General features: G+C 47.4%; 1 protein-coding gene and 3 non-coding genes across 4 annotated transcripts; 2 read left to right on the top strand and 2 right to left on the bottom strand.

Annotated features, from left to right (window-relative positions):
- Positions 1 to 5482: 5482 nt before the first annotated feature.
- On the bottom strand, positions 5483 to 5556 carry TRNAN-GUU (transfer RNA asparagine (anticodon GUU)). Its single transcript has one exon. It is a non-coding gene; the product is annotated as a tRNA-Asn (tRNA).
- Positions 5557 to 8560: 3004 nt separating this feature from the next.
- On the top strand, positions 8561 to 8634 carry TRNAN-GUU (transfer RNA asparagine (anticodon GUU)). Its single transcript has one exon. It is a non-coding gene; the product is annotated as a tRNA-Asn (tRNA).
- Positions 8635 to 10144: 1510 nt separating this feature from the next.
- On the top strand, positions 10145 to 10385 carry LOC130844820 (cytochrome c oxidase subunit 6C-like). Its single transcript, XM_057721056.1, has one exon. The coding sequence runs from the start codon at positions 10145 to 10147 to the stop codon at positions 10370 to 10372; it is 228 nt and encodes a 75-aa protein (XP_057577039.1). The 3' UTR covers positions 10373 to 10385.
- A 1602-nt stretch (positions 10386 to 11987) lies between these two features.
- Positions 11988 to 12151, bottom strand: LOC130843088 (U1 spliceosomal RNA). The gene has a single exon (XR_009050703.1). It is a non-coding gene; the product is annotated as a U1 spliceosomal RNA (small nuclear RNA).
- Between the last annotated feature and the right edge of the window lie 8783 nt (positions 12152 to 20934).

Below are 20934 nucleotides of genomic sequence, written 5' to 3'. Positions count from 1 at the left end.
ATCCAAAAAGAAACATGTACCATAATGTTTATTGCAGCACTATTTACAATAGCCAGGACATGGAAGCAACCGAAATGCCCATCAACAAATGAATGGATAAAGAAGATGTGGCATATATATATATATATACAATGGAATATTACTCAGCTATAAAAAGGGATGAGATGGAGCTATATGTCATGAGGTGGATAGACCTAGAGTCTGTCATACAGAGTGAAGTAAGTCAGAAAGAGAAAGACAAATATTGTATGCTAACTCACATATACGGAATCTAAAAATGGGACTGATGAACTCAGTGACAAGACAAGAACAAGGATGCAGATGCAGAGAATGGACTGGAGAACTCGAGGTTTGGGCAGGGCGGGGGGTGAAGGGGAAGCTGCGACGAAGTGAGAGAGCAGCATAGACATACATATACTACCAACTGTAAAACAGATAGCTAGTGGGAAGTTGCTGTATAACAAAGGGAGTTCAACTGGAGGATGGATGATGCCTTAGAGGACTGGGACGGGGAGGGTGGGGGGGAGTTGTGGGAGGGAGGGAATATGGGGATATGTGTATAAAAACAGATGGTTGAACTTGGTGTACCCCCCAAAAAAATAAATAAATTTAAAAAAAATAAAGAAAGAGAAGGATATTTTCAAAGCTAAAAATTACTGGCTAAAGATACAGACCAATAATCAGGGGGAAAAAAAAGAGTAATCAACAATTCTTGAGGAAAAAAACTCTGAGAAAGCTTATGTGGAACAAAGAGTGCTATTCAACTCCATTGATCCACAGAGAAACAGGAGTCTCTTGCTGCACTTAAACAAACTATACATTCCATCTCTGTCTCTCAAATCATGTAATAATACAGAGACCTTCAATGTACAGGATAAAGTGACTGAAGTTGATGACAGTGACCACAAGGTATCAGGCAAAGATGGCCTTGGGATTTTGGAGCTGCTCATGGTACCTGCAGAAGAACAGTAGTGATTTTGGAAGACACTCTAGCAAAATACGTGGTTATAAAGGCCATTGAATGTTTAATCCGTGATGTGCCAATCAATTTGTACACTGATTAGCCTGGTTTGACTTTGGCCAACAGTGACTTTTAACGAAGTTAAAACTGTGATATATAAAATGTCAGTGAATGGTATACGAGCACATCCACTTGAAATGGAGATAACATGAAAAACACAAAAAATCATAAATCTTGCCCAGTGTCGAGTTTTACTCACATTTTCAAGGAGGAAGTTAATTGTGAAGGATGAGCAAAGCAACAGAACGTCTGAGCTCACCAGCACTGCCTGCAAGGACCTTCTTCCCACATTAGCACATGCTCTGGCCCAGCCTCAACACACGTGGTCTCTAAGTGATGTATGAGGTCATCAGTTACACAGAATGGAGCTCTTGGGGTCATCTCCTATGCTGACACTTACTTAATCAATGTGACAGTCTCCAGGGAACTAGTCCACTTAAATCCCGGGATTCTAGGTTTGATCCCCTAAAGAGTTCAACACAGACTAGATACATCCCACTGAAAGTATTCCATAGGTAAATAGTCTCCCAATAGTAACCAGCATTAATGCATTTGCCAGGAGATTCCTCGCTAACTATTTACAAGGGAAGTTGACCAGGATATTTTTCTTTCTTTCCAGGCCATCCCCCACTGAAAGGAAATGATAGCAACTAGAAGAAATACTGTTTCCCTTCTATCCCTAAACTGTCTAGGTGGAGATTTTAGGCACAGTTTATACATCAGTAGGGATTTACTTGTCTTTCTTTGAGAGAAGGTACAGTGGTTTCTCCCAGCATCTCTGATTAGTCAGTGCCATATTTCAGAGAGAGAGCTAGACATGTTTTTCTTCACAATAGCATGATCACACTCCTCTCTGGAATCCTAACTCACTTATGAGCATGCCTGCTTTTTGCTATGCTTTCCCCCATTTGCATTATGCACTATTTGACCTACATCTTCCCCCAGTAATGGAGCCAGCTCAGATGTAGTGCTTAACCTAGAGGTGGGGCCAAGGAGAAGCAAACACGTGGCTATCTTGGGGCTGCATTCAAAGTTAGCCACAATTTGGCTACTTGCTGGTATAAACCCGGCTACAGTACCATTAGGAACATGCACTGCCGAATGTAATGGCAGATTTTGTGTGTTTTGTATTGATATCAACTTTCTTGGTACAAATGTATTTAGACTTATGCATGAGACCATGGCCTCAGAAAAAATGAAAGAAAAACTGCATGAAGCGTGGAAGATGTTGTTATCTGCGTTATACTGAGTTGTATAATTGCACTCTCCTGTAGCCTCCCCACATCTGATAATGAACTCAGGTTCAGCTGTTTGCTGCTCAAAAGCCAGTACTGGAAAGACAAGTGTTGGTAGGAAAGGGAAGGTTGCTTTATTCAGGAGGCCAGTAACACGAGGAGAACGCAGTCTTCTGTCCATAAGCCAATTCCCCAACTGCCAATCAGTGGGCAAGAGCTTTTAAAGGGCAGTTTCACGAGTGTATAGGTTGAGGGAGGGGGCTTTGTGCAGAACAGGACAGTTGGCTCTGACAGTCAACTTGAAATTGTTCCTGCGGTGGCCTGATGAGTGTCACCTTGATTGTTTGAAGTACGGTTAATCTTCAGGTCCAGAGTTGCTTTGTTCCCATTCCCTTGAGGCGAGTTCTCAGAATTGTGTAAGATGGGGCAGCTTATGTCATGGCTACTGTCTGGTCACCTTGTAGTTAACTTCTACCACCTGGCGGGGTTTTCAGTATCTGCAAAACATCTCAGAGGCTATGGATTAGAATATCACCTTTTGCCCTTGAGGAGGACCTAAAAGTCCTTCACTTTGGTTAATGGCTAATTATTATTTTGTCTTGTTTGACTATTTTCCTTTGCTTCTGCATTCTCTCATTTTTCTGATTAACTTTATCCTTCAGCTAAAATTTTTCTATAGTCAGGAGTCAGACAGAGGACATGGGCGTTGGGGAGGGGGCTGTCCTGTGAAGGCCCCATGAGGTCATGCTCAGTTACATTTCTTCCTGCAGAACCTAGAACATTTTTCAGTGGAGTCCCCACTTTACTTTCCAGCAAATTCAATCTGAGGACACAATAATTTATACTATTAACCGACACTTTCAACCTGTTCCCATAACCTGTGTTGCATACCACGTTTCAATTGCCCATTCCTATTTTCAGTGAGACCACTGCAGTGAGGGCGGTAAGGAATGTGGTCTGTCTACGGAATACTGTATTTCTTTGTCTATTTCTGTACTCAGCATGTCAAATTCTGTCTGCTAGTGTACCGTTGACCACACATGACAAACCCAGGAATCTTCAAATTGTAGGGTCTCTGGGTTGAGCTTGGGAAATGCCAGCCAATGCTTAGGATTCTCTCAGAGCTGAGAATGGCTCTTGATCTGGCTCTTGATCCCCTATCCTTTCCCTAGACGGAGTAACTCCAGATTCCTGATCCACACACCTTATGATAGCCAAGGTAACACACACACGCACATACACAAACACAAACATACATGCACACAAATGCACACACCCCACTGTTTTCATGTTGGCAATAACGTTTACGAAAGTGCAAAATGTGTTCCATCTGCTGTGATCCCTCCAGGTATATGTTCACTGAGTTCGTGCTGTGCAAGTCCTCCTTCCCATCCACCCAGTAGGAGACCTTCTAGAAGCCCAACCCAGATCACCTGGATCCCTTTGATCCTTCCTGTGTAACCCTCTCCTGCTTTTGGTCTATTTTGTGACGAAGGCCTCCTCTGAGTAGGACAGTCCTCTGACTCATAGAGCTACCTTGTTCCCAGTCCCAGAGAATGGGAAGTACATGGAGTGTATGAGCACCAGAACCCATTTATTTGACCTCTCCCTAGGCACTTAGCCACTCAATAAAGGGTGCAGGAATATGAAATCTCAGTGTCCTGGCCTGGGGGAGATTAACTCTTAAAGGTAACTTACCTCCAAGATCTCTTGCCGTCATAGGGCACTTTGCTTGAAATGACACCACATGCAGCAATTAACTCAAAATGGACCACAGACCTAAATGTAAGAGCTAAAACAAAACTTCAAGAGGACACATCGGAGAAAAGTCATTGTGCATGTAGGTTAAGCAAAGAGTTCTAAGATACTACAGCAAACGTGTTATATAGAAGAGAACTTTCATGAAAATTGAGAACTTTGCCTCAAAAGACAGCATTAAGAAAATGAAAGGACAAACCACAGACTAGGAGAAAATATATGCATATCAAATTGCCAATGAAGGAATTGTATTTACAATAGCTCAAGAACTATTTCAACTCAATAGAAAGATGCAACACAATTTTTCAAATCAGCCAAAGACTTGAATAGACATTTTCCCCAAGAAGACAAATACATGGGTCATAATCTTAGGAAGAGGTGCTCAATGTCATTGTCCATTGGGAAAATGCACATTAAAACAACAAGATATCACTTTTCCCCGACTAGGATGGCTATGTTTAAGTAGGATAGACCATAGCAAGTGCTTGTGAGAAGGTGGAGAAACTGAACCTTCAGATGTTGCTGGTCAGAATATAAAAATGATACAGCCACTTTGGAAACCAGTTTGACAGTTTCTCAAAAGTTAAGCATAAGCTTACCATAAACCCAGCAATTCCACTTCTTTATATCTATTGAAGAGAAATGAAACATAGGTGCAGATTGTTCAATGTATTTATAGTAGCATTATTTATAATAGCAAAACCAAAAGAAAAACACCCACAAAATCAAAAAACAGGAAACACTGAAATGCCCATCAACTAGTGAATGGCACCTGAAATGTGGTATATTTACACAGTGGAATTCTACTCAGTAATAAAAAGCAAAGAAACTCAAGCCAGAGCATGGATAAACCTCAGAAACATTGTGCTAAGTGAAAGACGCCAGTCACAAAGCACTACATATTGATTTATTCCATTTATCTGAAATGTCCAGAAAAGAAACTTATGGAGGCAGAAAGCAGATTAATATTGCTTGGGGCTTGAGGGAGGGTTGTCTGAAGCAGGGCTGGAGGGAATCGAAAGCAGTGTTCTGAACCTGGATTATGGTACCTGGGGGTGGGGCAATAAAGGAAAAAAGAAAGCGACAGTCTCAAATGAAAGGGTGGAGGCGTCTGAGATCGGTCCGTGAATACTGCGCGTTGCGGTGCCCGTGCAGGTGGTGCACAGAGCCTGATTGCCGACATCCCAGCTTGAGTAAGAGATTCCCCCCACCCGTGTGCATGTCCCTTTATCCTCTGGCAGGTGCCCTGGAATGTACAAGGCAGATGAGTTAGTGAGGGGCAGCCCTCATGGAGTGGTGCCAAGACACAGGGGCACCAGGGTTAAAAACCGGGAGGAAGGAGCGTGCTGGGGATCAGCTGGGTGGGGTGGAGATTCCTGAAGAAGGGCGCTGGGGAGGAACTGAAAGGGCAATTGGGCAGACACGGAAAAGCGGCAGCTGAGACCTCCTTCGATTCTAGGCCGAAGCTCATCCCTGGGTGGGCTCGAACCACCAACCTTTCGGTTAACAGCCGAACGCGCTAACCGATTGCGCCACAGAGACACAGGGCTGCGAGATCTTGCTGTAACATTCTGGAAACAATGTATTTCCCGTCCCTTCCAGCCCCAGCGGAAAACAGAGTAGAATGCCTCTATCTTGTCCAACCTCGCTGGCACCAGAGACACTGAGTCTTGTCACTCGGGAACGTCAGGCCGTAGACACCGAGACCGAATCAGCTGCGGGCTCCGACGAAACAACGCCGGGGCCACGACCATCCTCGCCTGCTCCTGGCCTCCTTAAAAGCAGCCCCTCTACGCAGCACGACTGCAGGCTCTCTCGGGCCAAAGTCTCCCGTTTCCCACTAGTGATCGGCCTCACTCGTCGCGCTGACCGCAAGTCCCGCCTCACCCCACCCCACCTCCAGGTCCGGTGGTCGTGTGGGGGAAAGGACAGCAATCGGCTGTGTCCCCACCGCGCTGCCTCCTCTTGGCGCTTCCAGAGAAGGACTCCACGAGGCACGACCTGGAGTTTGCGCACCAGGAAGCCCCTTGCCCGGAGCAGGGCCTGGCGTCCAGCTGGTTCCCAATAAATGTCTGGCTGAGGATGCATTCCGCCGCAGGGGCCAGAGGTGGTGGGTCCACCGAGAATTTTTATGCCACCTCTAAGTTTTTCGTCCTAGAGGAACCTAGATTTTTCCAATCGGCTGCTCTTCAAAACCTTTCTTCTGGCAGCTGATTTAGAACCAGGTAAAAGTTCTAGAAAGTCCAAGAGGGCACCACCTGGACCAGCTCTGAGCTCCCATCCAAGACGGTGCAGTGGCCTCAGCCTGTGGGTGCAGGTGTCGTGTCTGAGAGGGATGAAGGAGGAAAGCTGCTAAGGTGAGAGACGGTTGGGGTAGGCAACCTCAAGTATGATGGAGAAAGGGAGAGAGAGAGGGAGAGAGATCTGTGGAAGCTGTCTTTCCATTTCCTTAGGTATGCTTTAATCACTTGCAACTATGTTTTGTGGGTTTCAGTGTGCAAGTTTCACCTCCTTGTATATGTTAATTCAATTCATAAATATTATATTCTTTTGGGTGCTATCTTGTTGCAGAAATCGAATCGGTCTGTCGAGAAACCAAGCACCACACTCGGAGAGTTGGAGAACTCAGATTTATTAAGCCGGCGGCCCCCTTAGCATTTTGGTTGATTGGTTACCTGCTTACTATAGGTTGTGGGCAGTTACAGAGCGGGAGTTGTTGTGGGTCCCTCGCAGAGGGTTTCCAAACAGAAACTTGCAGGAGCAAGAGCAGAACATTCCATATTTATCAGAACATCTTAAGGTTACAGTTGATTGCTAGGTCATCTGTTCTTATCTTGGTTGCAGCAAGCAGATTTTACAAAAGCAGAGCAAGCATGAAGTTATTTCTAGCTGATTCCAAACTTCTAATTTTCCTCTTCAATCTTAAATCGAATTGTTTTCTTAATTTCTTTTTCAGATTCTCCACTTCTAATGTATAGATAGACAACTGATTTTTGCCTATCTGTACTCTGCCACTATACAGAATTCGTTTGTTGACTGGTAGTTTTCTGTTGTGTGGGTTATTGCGGATTTTTCTATGTATAGGAGCTGGCCATTCACAAAGACGACGACAGACAGGAGAGGTTCCTTGTTTGGGTGGCTGCAGCCCCTGAGCCTTGCTTGTATCAGCCTGCACAGCCTAAGCCAGGGAAATCAAAATCTGCCTGAGCCCTTGTTCTTTGCAAGCCAAAATCCAATCGGCAGGAACAGAGCGACCCCTCGAGGCCCCTGCAAGGGGCGCTCGGCCCCATGAGGCCAGAAAAGGGTAGATTCTGACCAATCCAGCCAAGTCCCCAGTTAGACAGAGGAGAAGTTTGTTCCTGGAGCCCCAGGCACTCTTCTCAGCGCAGGGGGGACCTGGAGGGGATGCTGACATCAGGCCTTGGGGGCCTCGGGCGAAGTCTGGGCCGCCTCAGAGCTTGAGTCCCCCGGTGAGGTGTGCTCCGCGTCCCCTCGCCCACCTGCTCTGTGGGCAGTAGGGGGCAAGCCACCAAGTCCAAAAGGTAGACCCACAGGCTATTGCCGGCAGTGATCAGGCACGGGAAGCCGGTTCTCTGTTAGGATTCGAATTCAGACCCAAGCAGCCAGGCTTCCATCACCGCACCAATCACACCGCGACCACTGTGCTCCACCGGGGGATCCACGGAGCGGTGGTCGGGTCGACGTTAGCACTGGAGGTAAGCAGATGGCTAGAGATGAACCAGTCTCTCTCCCTCTCTCCCTCATACTCCAGATTGCCTACCCCAACCGTCTTTCTACTTTGAAGCTTTCCTCCTTCATCCCTCTCAGACATGACACCTGCACCCGCAGGCTGAGGCCGGCGTACCGTCTTACATGGGGAGCTCAGAGCCGGTCCAAGTGGTGCCCTCTTGGACTTTATAGAACTTTTTTACGTTCCTCTAGGACTAAAAACTTAGAGGTGGCATAAGAATTCTCGGTGGACCCACCACCTCCGGCCCCTGCGGCGGAATGCATCCTCAGCCAGACATTTATTGGGCACCTGCTGGATGCCAGGCCCTGTTCCGGGCGAGGGGCTGCCTGGTGCGCAAACTCCAGGTCGTGCCTCGTGGAGTCCTTCTCTGGAAGCGCCAAGAGGAGGCATCGCGGTGGGGACACAGCCGGTTGCTGTCCTTTCTCCCGCCGGACCACTGGACCTGGGGGTGGGGTGGGGTGAGGGGGGACTTGCGGTGAGCGCGACGAGTAAGGCGGATCACGAGTGGGAAACCGGGGACTTTGACCCGAAAGAGGCTGCAGTCGTCCCGCGGAGCGGGGGGCGGCCAGGAGCAGGCGAGGATGGTCGTGGGCCCGGCATTGTTTCGTCGGAGCCCGCAGCTGACTCGGGCTCGGTGTCCACGGTCGGACGTTCCTGAGGGACGAGACTCAATGCCTCTGGGGCCAGCGAGGTTGGACAAGATAGAGGCATTTGACTCTATTTTCCGCTGGGTTGGAAAGAACGGGGGAATGCATTCTGATTCCAGGATGTTACAACAAAACCCCGCAGCCTTTTGTCTCTGTGGCGCAATCAGGTAGCGAGTTGGGCTGTTAACCGAAAGGTTGGTGGTTCGAGCCCACTGAGGGACGAACTTGGCTTGGCATCTGATTAGCGGGCCCTCAGCAGCCGCTTTTATGCGTCTGCCCTTGCAGTGCCTCCCCCGCTCCCCACTGCCTGAACTCTCCTGGAATCTCCACCCAGCGGATCCCCAGTACGCGCCTTCCTCCCGGTTTTTAACCCTGGTGCCCCGGTCTCTTGGCACCACCTGGAGGGCTGCCCTTGCTAAGTCATCCGCCTTGTACATTCCAGGGCAGCTGCCAGAGGATGAAGGCACAGGCACACGGATGGGGGGAATCTCTTACTCAAGCTCTGACGTCGGCAATCAGGCTCTGTGCACCACCTGCGCGGCACCCCCAAAGCGGAGTATTCACCGCCTGGTCTCAGGGCGCCTGCACCCTTTCATTTGGGACTGTGGCTTTCCACTCAAAGTGATCTGCAGAGTCAATGCAATTCCTATTCAAATCTGTTTCTTCTGAAGTTTGTTACCGAAAAACCCGAACCAACTCTTTGGCCAACCCAATATAACCGAGTCACTTCGTGGTACACCTGAAACTAACACAACACTGTAAATCAACTACACACAAAAAAATTACGTTATGGCCAATTTGGGAGGCAATGAGAAGAAGCCCTCGCCGGGGCCAGGGCACCTGCTGGGGTGTGATGAGGAGGGGACACAGGCTGGATTAGACAACAGTGAGGGCCTCACAAAGCTGCACTGGTGCAGGAGGCAACAGGCAGACCCAAAGATCTCTAAGTGGTGACGCACTGAAAGTGGTGGATAATCTAGCCCTCCAGGAAGAGCACCTACATCTCTAAACATGCCTAGAAAACTGCCATGCCTTGGTCTAAAGAGTACCTTAACTCCTTGCAGCTCCATCCTGAACTGGGGGAGAAAAAGAGATGGAGATGCCTGCATTCCCTCTCAGACATGATTCTCCTCACAGCAGCTGTTTTACAGTGGGCTCAACATGACGACTAAAACTAGCATAATCTGTCCTCAGGCCATTCCTCAAATCCTGGACTTCAGAGGACCCACACCCTTTCGTGGGTAACGCTTCATGACGTCACCACTGCCAGCACTCACTGGGCTGGCACCCCACCACACCGAGCCACAGACCAGGCCTTGACTGGATGACTAGGAAAAGAGAATCACAGAAAATCTTTGCATTCCCCTCTGAGGAGCTGGATGGACCTCCTACATTACTGCCAACCCAAGACAAAGTTCAACTCCTTGCAAACGGGGCCCACATTATTTCGACCTGGGTATTTAATACAAGAACTCCCTGGTGGGCGAGCCCCTTCCTTGGTGGCATCTCAGAGCTGTGCTCCGTGCTGGATAAGTGGGTGCTGCCAGGAACCTTTTAGGAAGCTGCCTGTGCACCTAATGAACTCATTAGAAGGGTTTGCTCCTTCCTCTGTACTTAAGTCAACAATTACTGTTGTTTTGCCACCTTCAAAAAAAAACTTTGTTTCTTGTGGTCCATTTCTCCATCTGTCTGGAAGGACGTCATCGTTGAGCTGTCAAGGAGAAAAACTACCATGGCTTCCAGTTCTTTGATGAAACCTCAGATGCGTGGCCTTCTGGCCAAGCGTCTGCGATTTCATATGGTTGGAGCATTCATTGTCTCCCTGGGAGTTGCAACTTTGTGTAAGTTTGCTGTGGCTGAACCAAGAAAGAAGGCATATGCAGATTTCTACAGAAATTATGATTCCATGAAAGATTTTGAGGAGATGAGGAAGGCTGGTATCTTTCAGAGTGCAAAGTGATTTTGGAATATAAAGGCAGACTGTTCCTGAAGGAGCATTCTAAGTGCCATATAATTTCTTTGGGTTGAGTTTCATGGAAGTTTGGCACTTACCTGTATTCCTGAACTGTGAAACTGTGAACTATGAATATCTGGGCTAAGGAATAGTTTCTCTTGATAAATAAATGATTTTAAAAAAATTTTGTTTTCTGCATTTTCTAATTGCTCGCTGTTAATCCCTTGCAGTATGTTGTAGTTTTCATCCCTCTTATTATTATTATTTTTTTAATCTCTTGAAGTTCATTTGGGTCTTTTTTATGTTTCCCATGTGTCTACTGAACTGTTTGAAGTTACGGAATACAGTTGGAATAAATGTTTTAATGTCCTTCTCTGGTGTCAGCTCTGGGTCGTTTGCACATGATCGATGTGTCTCTGCATTATGGGTCATTTGCCCTGCCTGTTTGGATACCTCCGAATCTCTGATGGAATGCCAGATAGTGTGAATGTTGCCTTGTTGGATGATGGAGAGTTGTGTGTTCCTGTAAACGTTGGGCTTTCTTCAGGGACGCATTCAAGTTACTTGCAAACAGTTTGATCCTTTCAGGTCGTGCTTTGATGATTCAGTAAGTGGTTCTGAGCAGCACTCAGTTTATGGCTAACTAGTTGCCCTCCTGAGGCAAGACATTCCTGAGTACTCCACCCCACGCCCTCATGAATTGAGAGGTTTTGTCTGTCTGTTTTGTTTTCTTCCTTGCAGTCTACCTGTTGGGGACAAGCACTATCTGTGTGAGTGCCAGGCACTGTTCTCTGATCCTGTCAAAGCTCTCCCCCTGACCTTGGGGAGTTTCCTGCCAGGGCTGCACTGATCAGTACTGTGCTGCACGCAGGAGGGATCTCCTCTGTAGTTCTCTCTGAGTTACTTTCAGCATCTCTCTCCCCTCTGGGAGTCTGTTCTGTGGACCCTAGCTCCTTTGGCCTCCCTGGACTTCAGGTTCAGTGTCCTCAACTCAGCAAGGTCCACCGGGCTCCTTTTCAGTTTGCCCTGGAGTGCCTTGCTTGGAAACTCTCTGCAGACAGTAAATTGGAGCCATTGTTTCCCACCACCTCTCCAGAACCACGCACTGTCCTTTTTCACCTGATGCCCCAGTCTCTTCAAAGTCTTTGTTTCACGTTTTCTGTTGTTGTTGGCAGGAGGACAAACCCAGGTCCTTATGAGTGTGCATGGTGGGCCACCCCTACTTTGAAGTCCAAGTTGGAAACACCGGTGAAGATTGTGCAAGATTTTTGCAGGGTATAGAACAGAGCTCCACAGTCAGAATGAAATCCTGAAGTAGGAAAACCCCTTGAAGCTTAAATCTGCAGAGAAACTTATATCTGCAGTGGTAGCAAAAGCCTGCGTTTGGTTTGTGCAGGGAAAGAAGGAACCTTGCTAGGCATTGGCCGTGATGCAGACCTCCCAGTTTTCATTGAAGCATTACTGGCTTATCTACCACCTTTACCCAATGCGCTAGAGAAAAAGATTGAAAAAAAAAAATGCAAAACTCTGGGATAAGCGAGAAGGTCACAGTTCTTGCTCAATCGCTTTTACACTCACTATCCCAGGTGCTTGGATTTATCTGTCATTTTGTACCCATTGCCAGGGGAGAGCGCGAACACAGTCCCCCACTACCACAAATTTCGCAGTCGAGTTTCCCGCATTTGGGGAAATCGCAGAGATCAGCACACCCCCAGTGCAATGGGTGAGCCTCGCCCTGGGGGAACCACCTTCGTGATCATGGTATCTCCTCTGCCAAGTAAGTATGAACGTTTCGCTCCCCGTCCCCGCACAGCCTTAGGCTCTTCCGCTGTACACACACGCTCACTTTGCCACAACCCCCACCCCAGCCCCTCCACCACCCCCCGCGCCCCCTCCTCTTCCACGCCCCTCCAAACAACTCTCCTAAGAAAATCCGAGCTACATCTCCGGAAAACTTCCACAGCCCGGGGAGTGGCTGGCCGGGAATGGCACCCCTGCGCTGCAAGATTTACATAAGCCAAGCCCCATCCCTGACCTCTAAGGCGGCTCCCCTGCTCCCACCCACGCCGGGTCCCTGGGCCGTCATCTCCCCTCCCACCCCTGCCCAGACGACCAATGGGCGCATCGGCTGCCGAAAGGGGACATGACGTCGTGATTTCCGCCCACGTAGGTAACGGACCTCTAAGCTTTCATCTGAAATACTGGCGGGTTCTGCCAGCCTCCTGGCATTCTTCCCTTCTGTCTTGCGTTACACACCAAGGAAATGAATTCTGGCATCGTGTGTGACTGACCCAAAATGTTTGTTAGTAATAAAGAAGTCGTAAAGCAAAGGGTACAGGTATATATTTATAGGAACACAATGAAAGCACATGTCTGTGTCCTGTGCATAGACACACAGATTCAGGGTTGCCTCCCACAGTGCTGCTCGGTGTATTGTCTGTGCACGTCCTTCCTGCTTGGTTCTCGTGGTGCCCCAGGGACCGTGCTTTTGCTTTCCTCACCATACAGAATACGGGAAATGAAGATTCTGAAAAAGAAGCGGATGACCAAAAGAAGGGATAGAAAGATGACGTGTTTGCTTGGAGAAGGGCGGTTGGTTGGTTTGTTTGTTTTCTCTTACTGGGTAAGACTGGTTCGCCCTGCGGGTGGGGGTGGGGGCCGGGGCCTAGGAGGCTGGAGAAGGAAGCCAGCTTGTGTTTTCAGACCAGAGAGCAAGGAGTGGAGTGACTGGATCCTTGAGGGTGCCTCTGGCTTAAGGGGGAAAGTGACTCTTGCGGAGAATCCTGGACGCAAAGGAACTCAGCACCCAGCCAACTTCCAGGAAGAAGCTTCCTTTCCTCCTCCCTGCTTTCTCCCTTTCCCCTCCTTTCTCTCTCTGCAGCCATCAGAAATAGACTCTGGCTCCTTTCCTCTGAAATATACTTTCTTCAAGGGATAGTGCTAGCTCAGAGACTCTCCAGCCAACTGGAGAACCAGGCTCTACAAACAGGGAGGAATAAACAAGGCCAATGGAAGGGAGCACACAGACCAAATGGGAAGGGCATGGGTGGCCCCTGCTGAGTGACAACCCCTGTGGCTCTGCACAGGTGACACTACTGGCCCTGGACACTAGACACTGCCAATGGCTCTGCGACTTCTGCTGCACCTGGTCGGTGTTAAACTAAGGATCTGGAGGTGGGGAGAGTCTTCTGTCGCACGGGACAGGAAGAATTTCCCCAGGGCCTACTCCTTGTGCCTCTCAACTCCTGTCAAATGCTGGGGTCATTGTTACTCATGGGGATTGGCCAGCTCTTGGTAATAGACCCACATCTTAGCCCCTAGGAAAACTGTGAAAGCCAGTATGTGATCCTTAAAAGTTGCAGAATGTGGGAAGGTCCTCATACACAAGCAGGGGGTTCAGATAAAACCCCCTGCAGCTAGCCCCGTGGAGAACATTGTAAATCCAGTGCCCAAGGCCATGCAACCCTGTCTCAAATATACACGCATGTACCACCCAGCCTCGGAGCATACTAGATGTTTATCCCTGAGCCCAGGGTGAGGGTTTCAGCCTCTTATAAGGGGATGGTTTGGTACACCATCCAGTATTATTTACATTATCTCCACTGAGAATTGACAAGCTTGAAAGTTCACGTTTCTGGGGCTAGAGTAATTGGTCTACAGCCATGGTAACAAATGGCCACCGATGTCCACTGTAGGAGTTTCCTGTTGCTACTGTAACACATTACCACACACTTAGTGAATTAAAACCACGCACATTTATTATCTTATGGTTCTGGAGATCAGAATTCCAAGATGCATCTCACTGGGCTAAAATCAATGTGACAGTGGGGTTGAGGTCCTTTCTGGAGGCTCTAGGGGAGGATCTCTTTCTTTGCCTTTTCCAGCCTCTGGAAGGTGCCCACATTCTACTCTCATAGCCCCCTTCCGTCTTCAGAGCCAGTCACGGATGATCAAGTCATTCTCAGAACGCATTATTCTGACCCCAACTCTCCTTCCTCCCTCTTTCACTTACGTGGACCCTTGGGATTCCATGGGGTCCTCCAGGACAACCTCCCCATCTCAAGGGCTGAATGTAATCACACCTGCAAAGTCTCTTTCGCCATGTCAGGTAACATGTTCACATACTCTAGGGACCAGGATGTGGACCTCTTTGGGGAAGCATTATTCTGCCACCACAGCCCGTCTCCTCGGTGAACACATTTCTGCAAGCATATCAGTCAGTGGTGGCCCCTGTCTTCTGAAAGTCATCCAGGTGAATGCAAGTCAGTCCACTGCCTTTGAGTGTCAGCCAGGCAACAGCTGTGCCTCATGTGGAGGCCTCTGAGTCAGAGAGAGAGAAGGAGGAAGTCTGTGAGGAGAGGAATAGGAGGACCCAGTGCCTGGGAAGTTCCCAGTGAGCAGAGCTAAGAGACCAGAGCCTTCATGGGAGGAGGAGGCTGTGGAGGGTGTTATGATCTGATTGTATGTATCCCCCCCAAAAATTTCGTATCTTGTATCCTAATCCCCAGTGGAGCTGTATTTGGAGAAGGGGCCTTTAAGGATAATTAAAATTAAATGAGGTCATAAGCTTGGGGCCCTGATCTGATAGAATTAGTGTGCTTAAGTGAAGAGATACCAGAGAGCTTGGGCTCCTGCCCTACCCCAGCTCAAGCAAGGAGAAAAGGCCTTGTGAGGACCCAGGGAGGCATCTGCTTTCTGCAAGCCAGGTAGAGAGCTCGTACCAGAAACTGAATTGGCAGGAACTTCTGATCATGATATTGGGCTTCCAGAATGTGTGAAAAGAGATTTCTGGTTAAGCCACCCAGTCTGTAGTATTTTTCTCTGGAAGCCTGAGCTGACTAATACAGATGATTACTTAGCCATTGGCCTAAGCTGCTTCTCCTACCTGGGCCTTTGTGGGATCTGCCCCAGTTTTGTTCATTTCCTTTAGTTAATACCCACAACCTGCTTGCCCTTCTTAAGGCTGATCCATGACTTTGGAATGAGGATTGATCACCTGGTTTAGGATTTCATCGCATAATTTGCTACAATGACGTGCACCAAGGATCTTCTTAGAGTTTCTTTCCAAGAAGTTTGACATCTTCAAACATGTCAACCTAGAATGACCTGGGATAGCTGGATTCACATTCTTCAGGGTGACCCCATGACCCCATGTGGCCTGCGTTTCCTCTTCTCCTGGATGACTTCTCTCCCTTGGACTCTCCAGATCCACAGACGAGCATTTGGCTGCTGGTGAGGAATCTGTGCCTAAATCTGGGGAAACCCAGAGCAAAAGGAAATAATTCCCAGAATCAGAGCATGGGAGGGGGCAGGGGCTAAGAGGCTGTTCTGTGAAAAAACGAGGTTGGAGGATGAGAGAGGAGGCTGGTGTGTGTGTGTGTGTGTGTGTGTGTGTGTGTGTGTGTGTGTGTGTGTGTGTGGTGTGTCCAGCATGAGGTCAGGGGAAGTTCAAGAGAGAGCAGCTGCCATTCTGGGATCAGAGACTGGAACCTCCTTGGCATTCACACTCTTCCTCTGCCTCCATTTTCCACTCCTCCTCCCCATCCTCCCCTAGCACCTCCCCAGGCTTTTTTTATTCTCACTCCTCCCCCTGGTCCCTGCTCCTCTTGCTCTCATCCTCCCCACCCCTCCCCCACTCCCACAAAAAGCAGGCCAACATAGGAAAGGGCTGCCCCAGTCCGAGAGGAAGAGGAGGCGTGTTTTCCACCAGCCTAAGAAGCACGATTACATTTCTTTCTGGTCAGATCCTGGTTTGGAGGAGACAGAGCAAGATGGCTCCACCTGAGGAGCTCAGCCTCCACAGCCAGCCCAGGCAGCACGGGCCTTAGGCCAACCCGGGGATGTGTGAGCAAAAGTCAGGGAGCTCTCTACACAGAAGGCCAGCATCTGGTCCACAAGATCCCAGAGAAGTTAATATCTTGGTGCCTGCCTTCTTTACAAGGCAAGTTCCAGGGGAATGACCACGTCGCCTCTTCCTGGCAGCCTGGAGAAGGCACAGGAGGATCCCTTTGTTCAGGCAAGGGTAGGTGTGGGAGAACCCTTCCATCTATTCCATTGAGACCAGCTGAAAGTTTAGAGTTAGAAGTTAGTGGGGTCCCAGGTGCGCCAACTCCACCACCACCTTCACTTCCTCCACCACAGGCTTTTATCTCGGATGAGATTTCTCCCATCAAAATCAGCCTTGGAGGGGGGAAAAAGCCACGTTTGGGGGAAAAAAACAACAAACAATATAAAGAGACTAGTACTTGTGCAATTTTATGGACATCAGTGAAGCACTTCTAGGGTTCTAAGTTGACTTTGTCTTGATTTGCTTTAGGTAATGTCTTTGCTTGACTGTGCCTTCAGGTAATGTCGTATTTTTACTAAACTTTGTTGAACTTAGAGAAGTTCTTCTTTTCTTAGTTCCAATATTAGTTGGCATCTCAGTTAATAGTGTTGTGACTAGCAGAATAATACTGTCTCCCCAGGATGTTCCTGTTGTAATTCCCCCAACCCGTGAATATATTACATCACATAGCAAAGGCGACTTTGCAGATGTGATTAGGATAAAGACCTTGAGATGAAGAAATTATCTTGGACTATTCAAATGGGCCCCATGAAATTATACAGGACCTTAGAATTGGGAGGCAGAAAAGAAGGTCAAACTGATGTGAAATTAGAAGGACTCAGCCTGCTGTTCTAGTTTTGAAGTTGTAGGAAACGGGTCAAAGCCAAGGGATGTGGTGGCCTCTAAAAACTTTTTAGGAAGGCAAGGAAAGAGATTATCCTTTAGAACCTCCAGAAGGTAAGGCAATCCTGTTGACCCCTTGATTTGAGTCCAGTGAGATTTTTGTTGGACTCCTAACCTACAGAACAATAATATAATATAATATAATATATAATATAATATAATATAATAAATTAATATAAAAGTGTGTTCTTTTAAGACACTAAACTTATGGTCGCTGGTTACAGCAGAAATAGAAAACTAATTCAATAAGTGCCTAGCGTATTCACTTTAGAAGTAATAAAATCTGGCGGATATAATAAACCCTGCATAAATTCTGCAGGTTGTTTTTCTGTCTTAAGTTGACAGATCAAGAGATTTTTGTACATGTTTGAATCATTACATTAGATACCTGCCATCTTTCTTCCTTTCCATTTTTTACTTAAAGGGTTCTCACCCTATTTCCTGCCCAGAACCCAACATGGTTCTCATTTGAATTATGGCAAATTGGAAGACATTGATGGTCATGCAGGTTGATTTTATTTTTAAGAATGAATTCTGCTTCTGACATATAGAGGAAAATAATATAATTTATGAAAAGTTAAATATTGGAGAATCTTCCATTCCAAAGATAAATTTTTTGCAACTTTTTTTAATAGGGTAAAGAACTACTTTTCAAAGGGCGAAACACAAGAATGGCTGTTAGGAATTTTCCCCATAAGCAAGTTGTGACTGGATCCTGAACAGATCTGAGATTTATATGATTAAATTCTATTGCTTTCATAAATGTTATGTCCGTAAAATGAAGTTCTTATAAATAATAGTTGAGTTCTCCATTGATTACTGATTATATCATCAATGTCTTCCAGCCCTGGAGGCACAGGGATGAAGGAAGAATTGCTGGGATACTTGAATAACTGCAGGGCAAGAGGTCCTCGAAGTTTCCTACTTTATCTTTAAGTAATACTTCATAGTTTGACTGACTTTTCATCCATTCGGCTGATTCTGCCAGAGGCGCTCATGGAAAATACTTAAACAACCAAGTGTAAAAGCAGAAGTCAAAATCAATCTACCTTCCATGGAAGTGTCTACCGCAGGCCTGAGTCTGTTGATGGATATTTTTTTTTTTTTTTGGCACATGGGCTTAGTTGCTCCACGGCATGTGGGATCTTCTTGGAGCTGGGATCGAACCCATGACCTCTGCATTGGCAGGTGGATTCTTAACCACTGCGCCACCTAGGAAGCCCGATGGATATTTTTGTTATTGGTGGTGGTGGTGGTGATCATGGTTGAATTTTTTGTTTGTGTTGTTGTTTGTTGTAACTTATTACTGCCTCTAGGATATAATTGTGGAATGATAGCTTTCTTTTAGTTCTGGAATGCAAAAGAACATCACTAAGAACTTTCCCCAAAGGAAATCTTAAGATCATTATGTCAACATTTATGGTGGGACTTAAACACTTTTCAATTAAAACTTATTAATTAAAGGAAAAGAAATTTATAGTTTTGATTCAGTGTTATAGAACAATGTGTTTTAAACTGTGATCTGCAGCCCACCTGCATCAGAAACATCTGGTTGTGTTTTTGTAAAACATGCAGACTCTAGGGCCCCATATCAATGAAATTTCTTGGGATTGGAGCCCAGGAAGTAGCTTCTATAATCTGCAAAGCTGATTCTAAGGCACTCTAAATGTAAGAACTACCCTTTTATATTTTTAGACTGGAGATTTTTACAAAATGACAGGAGAATAAATCATTCTTTTAAACTCAGACTTTAAGCATTGTCTAGTGAGGTGAGCTCTTAGTGACAGTTTGTCTTTCCTATTCTCACCCTCTCAGTGTAAGGACTAGTGCAGAAATGGGAAACAAAACAGGCTGTGGAAACTTTTTATTTCTTTATATACATTTTCCTTTAATAGCCACCAAAAAGACTTTCATTTCCTCTCACTGACCCTGTCCATCAGTTATGTTGGCCTTTAACATATCGCTATAGCAACATATATAAATATATGTTATACATTTTACACACATACACACATTCTAAGCATTGTGAAGACAGACTAGGCTTTAGCACAATGGGGGACCTCACATATGTCACTTAAAAATGATCACCGGTTTGCTTTACACAAGACTTCCAATGGGCTTGGTGTGGCCATTAGTCCCCAAGTTCCAGAGTGAAGTTAGGATGACAAAATGAGACAGCATATTTAGAGTGAGGTCAGTACACTCCTTAGAGATCAAAAAAGAATAGAAATAGGAGGTCTAGGCTAAGCATGAGATGGCATCGTGGAGTCACTGCTCTCACCATGCAGATTCAAAGAACTCAGGTGCTGCCGTGTAGACTGACACCCAGCCTGACTGCAACCCAGCTGCACTGGCCCGGGTCAGGTCGTCGGGCCCCTGCCAACACCGTCCTGCAGGGCACTGCTGCTCAGTCCTGTGCTTTTAGATCTGCCGTGGAGCTCCAGTGTTGGGACCACATGCTCCACTGCTGGGGAGCAGGTCCCATCTCCCCTGAGTTGACCCTCTGGGGGTAGGTGATGAGGGGTGAGAAACGTGCTGTTGCTGGTTCCCATGCCCCTGGGGCGCTCACAGGCAGTGTCACAAGGTCCTTACACACTGTGCCTGTTTTGCTTCGTGCTGGGCCCAGTGGTCCTTGGCTGGTTATTCCTCAACCGCAGGAAAGCCCCTCTGCCTTTCACCCTGCCCCCGCAGGCCACATCTGTGACTCCTTCCAGACCCTCCAGCAGGTGTGGAGGAGGGGGGCCCAGATCCTCCTCAGCAGACAGGGAGCTGTGAAGAAGGGGGGCAGGCCCCTCCTCCTGCTGTTTGAAGGACCTCCGGTGGCTTCGCTTCTTGCCTGGCTCCTGGAAGGCAAGGGTCACAGGACTGGAGTGCGTGGCAGAGCCCTTAGGGATTTCAGCTGGAGGCCAAAAGAACACAATCAAATTAAGAGTCCACTATCAGGCCCTGCTGGTGGCTGAGGCTGGAGCGAGCGCTGAGTGGTGACAGCAGCCAGGAGCACGGTGAGAGCCTGTCAAGAGGATGAGCTGAGGGGTGGGCTGAGGTCTGGAGGAGCAACTGGTGCCACCAGGTTAGAGGACAAGCTTCCCACCACCTCCTGTGGTCATGTCTCTGCTCAAAGCCACTGCACACCGGGTGGCTAGATCCCTCCACTCCCTCTTCAGGGGCCAATTCACTCTCCACTTCACTTTGGAGCAAAAGGATGGCCTTTGTGTTTTCCCAGGAAAAGAAATGTTTAGTATGAAACAGGCACATATAGACATCCTGTTGTAGGAAGGAGAGGACATTTTGCATGGAGGTCCCCCTGTTACTTTCACGTTCTGTTTACTTGATGAGGAGAGAGAGGGGCCAGGTCAGCAGGGACCTTGGAGATCATCCAAGTCTAGTGCCCCGTCTTACAGATGAGGGTCAGTGGGCTCATAGAGACTGGGTCCAGCCAAAGCCACACAGCCAGTTAGTGACAAGCCTGGCGTTAGAACCCAGGCTTGGGGCCTTTCCGGGGACCTTGCAGAAGTAGAGGGGAGACTTCCAAACTGGTGAAGCCGGTGGGTATGAGAGGTTCTTGGGTTATCTTTGCTGGGGGACAGGAATAAAGCTTTACAGAGGCAACGTTGTATATGTATAAATACAGCCAATTCACTTTGTTGTGCAGCAGAAACTGGCACAACATTGTAAAGCAATTATAGTGCAATAAAGATGTGAAGAAAAAAATAAAAAGGTTCAGGAAAGAAAGGAATTAGCAGAGGAAAACATAAGGAATTACAAAAAAAAAAAATAAAGAAGAATCATGGCCCAACCCATTTTCACACTGAGGGCTCCACATTCTCTGTGGAACATT

This window comes from Hippopotamus amphibius, chromosome 1, assembly GCF_030028045.1.
Source record: "Hippopotamus amphibius kiboko isolate mHipAmp2 chromosome 1, mHipAmp2.hap2, whole genome shotgun sequence".
In the NCBI taxonomy this organism is placed as follows: Eukaryota; Metazoa; Chordata; class Mammalia; order Artiodactyla; family Hippopotamidae; genus Hippopotamus; species Hippopotamus amphibius.
Note: the sequence above shows the minus strand (reverse complement) of the source record. Positions and strands in the feature narration are given on the sequence as shown.

What these genes read in the sequence shown, in the direction of transcription:
- LOC130844820 (XM_057721056.1), top strand. Translation starts at nt 10,145, where the DNA reads ATGGCTTCCAGTTCTTTGATGAAACCTCAGATGCGTGGCCTTCTGGCC.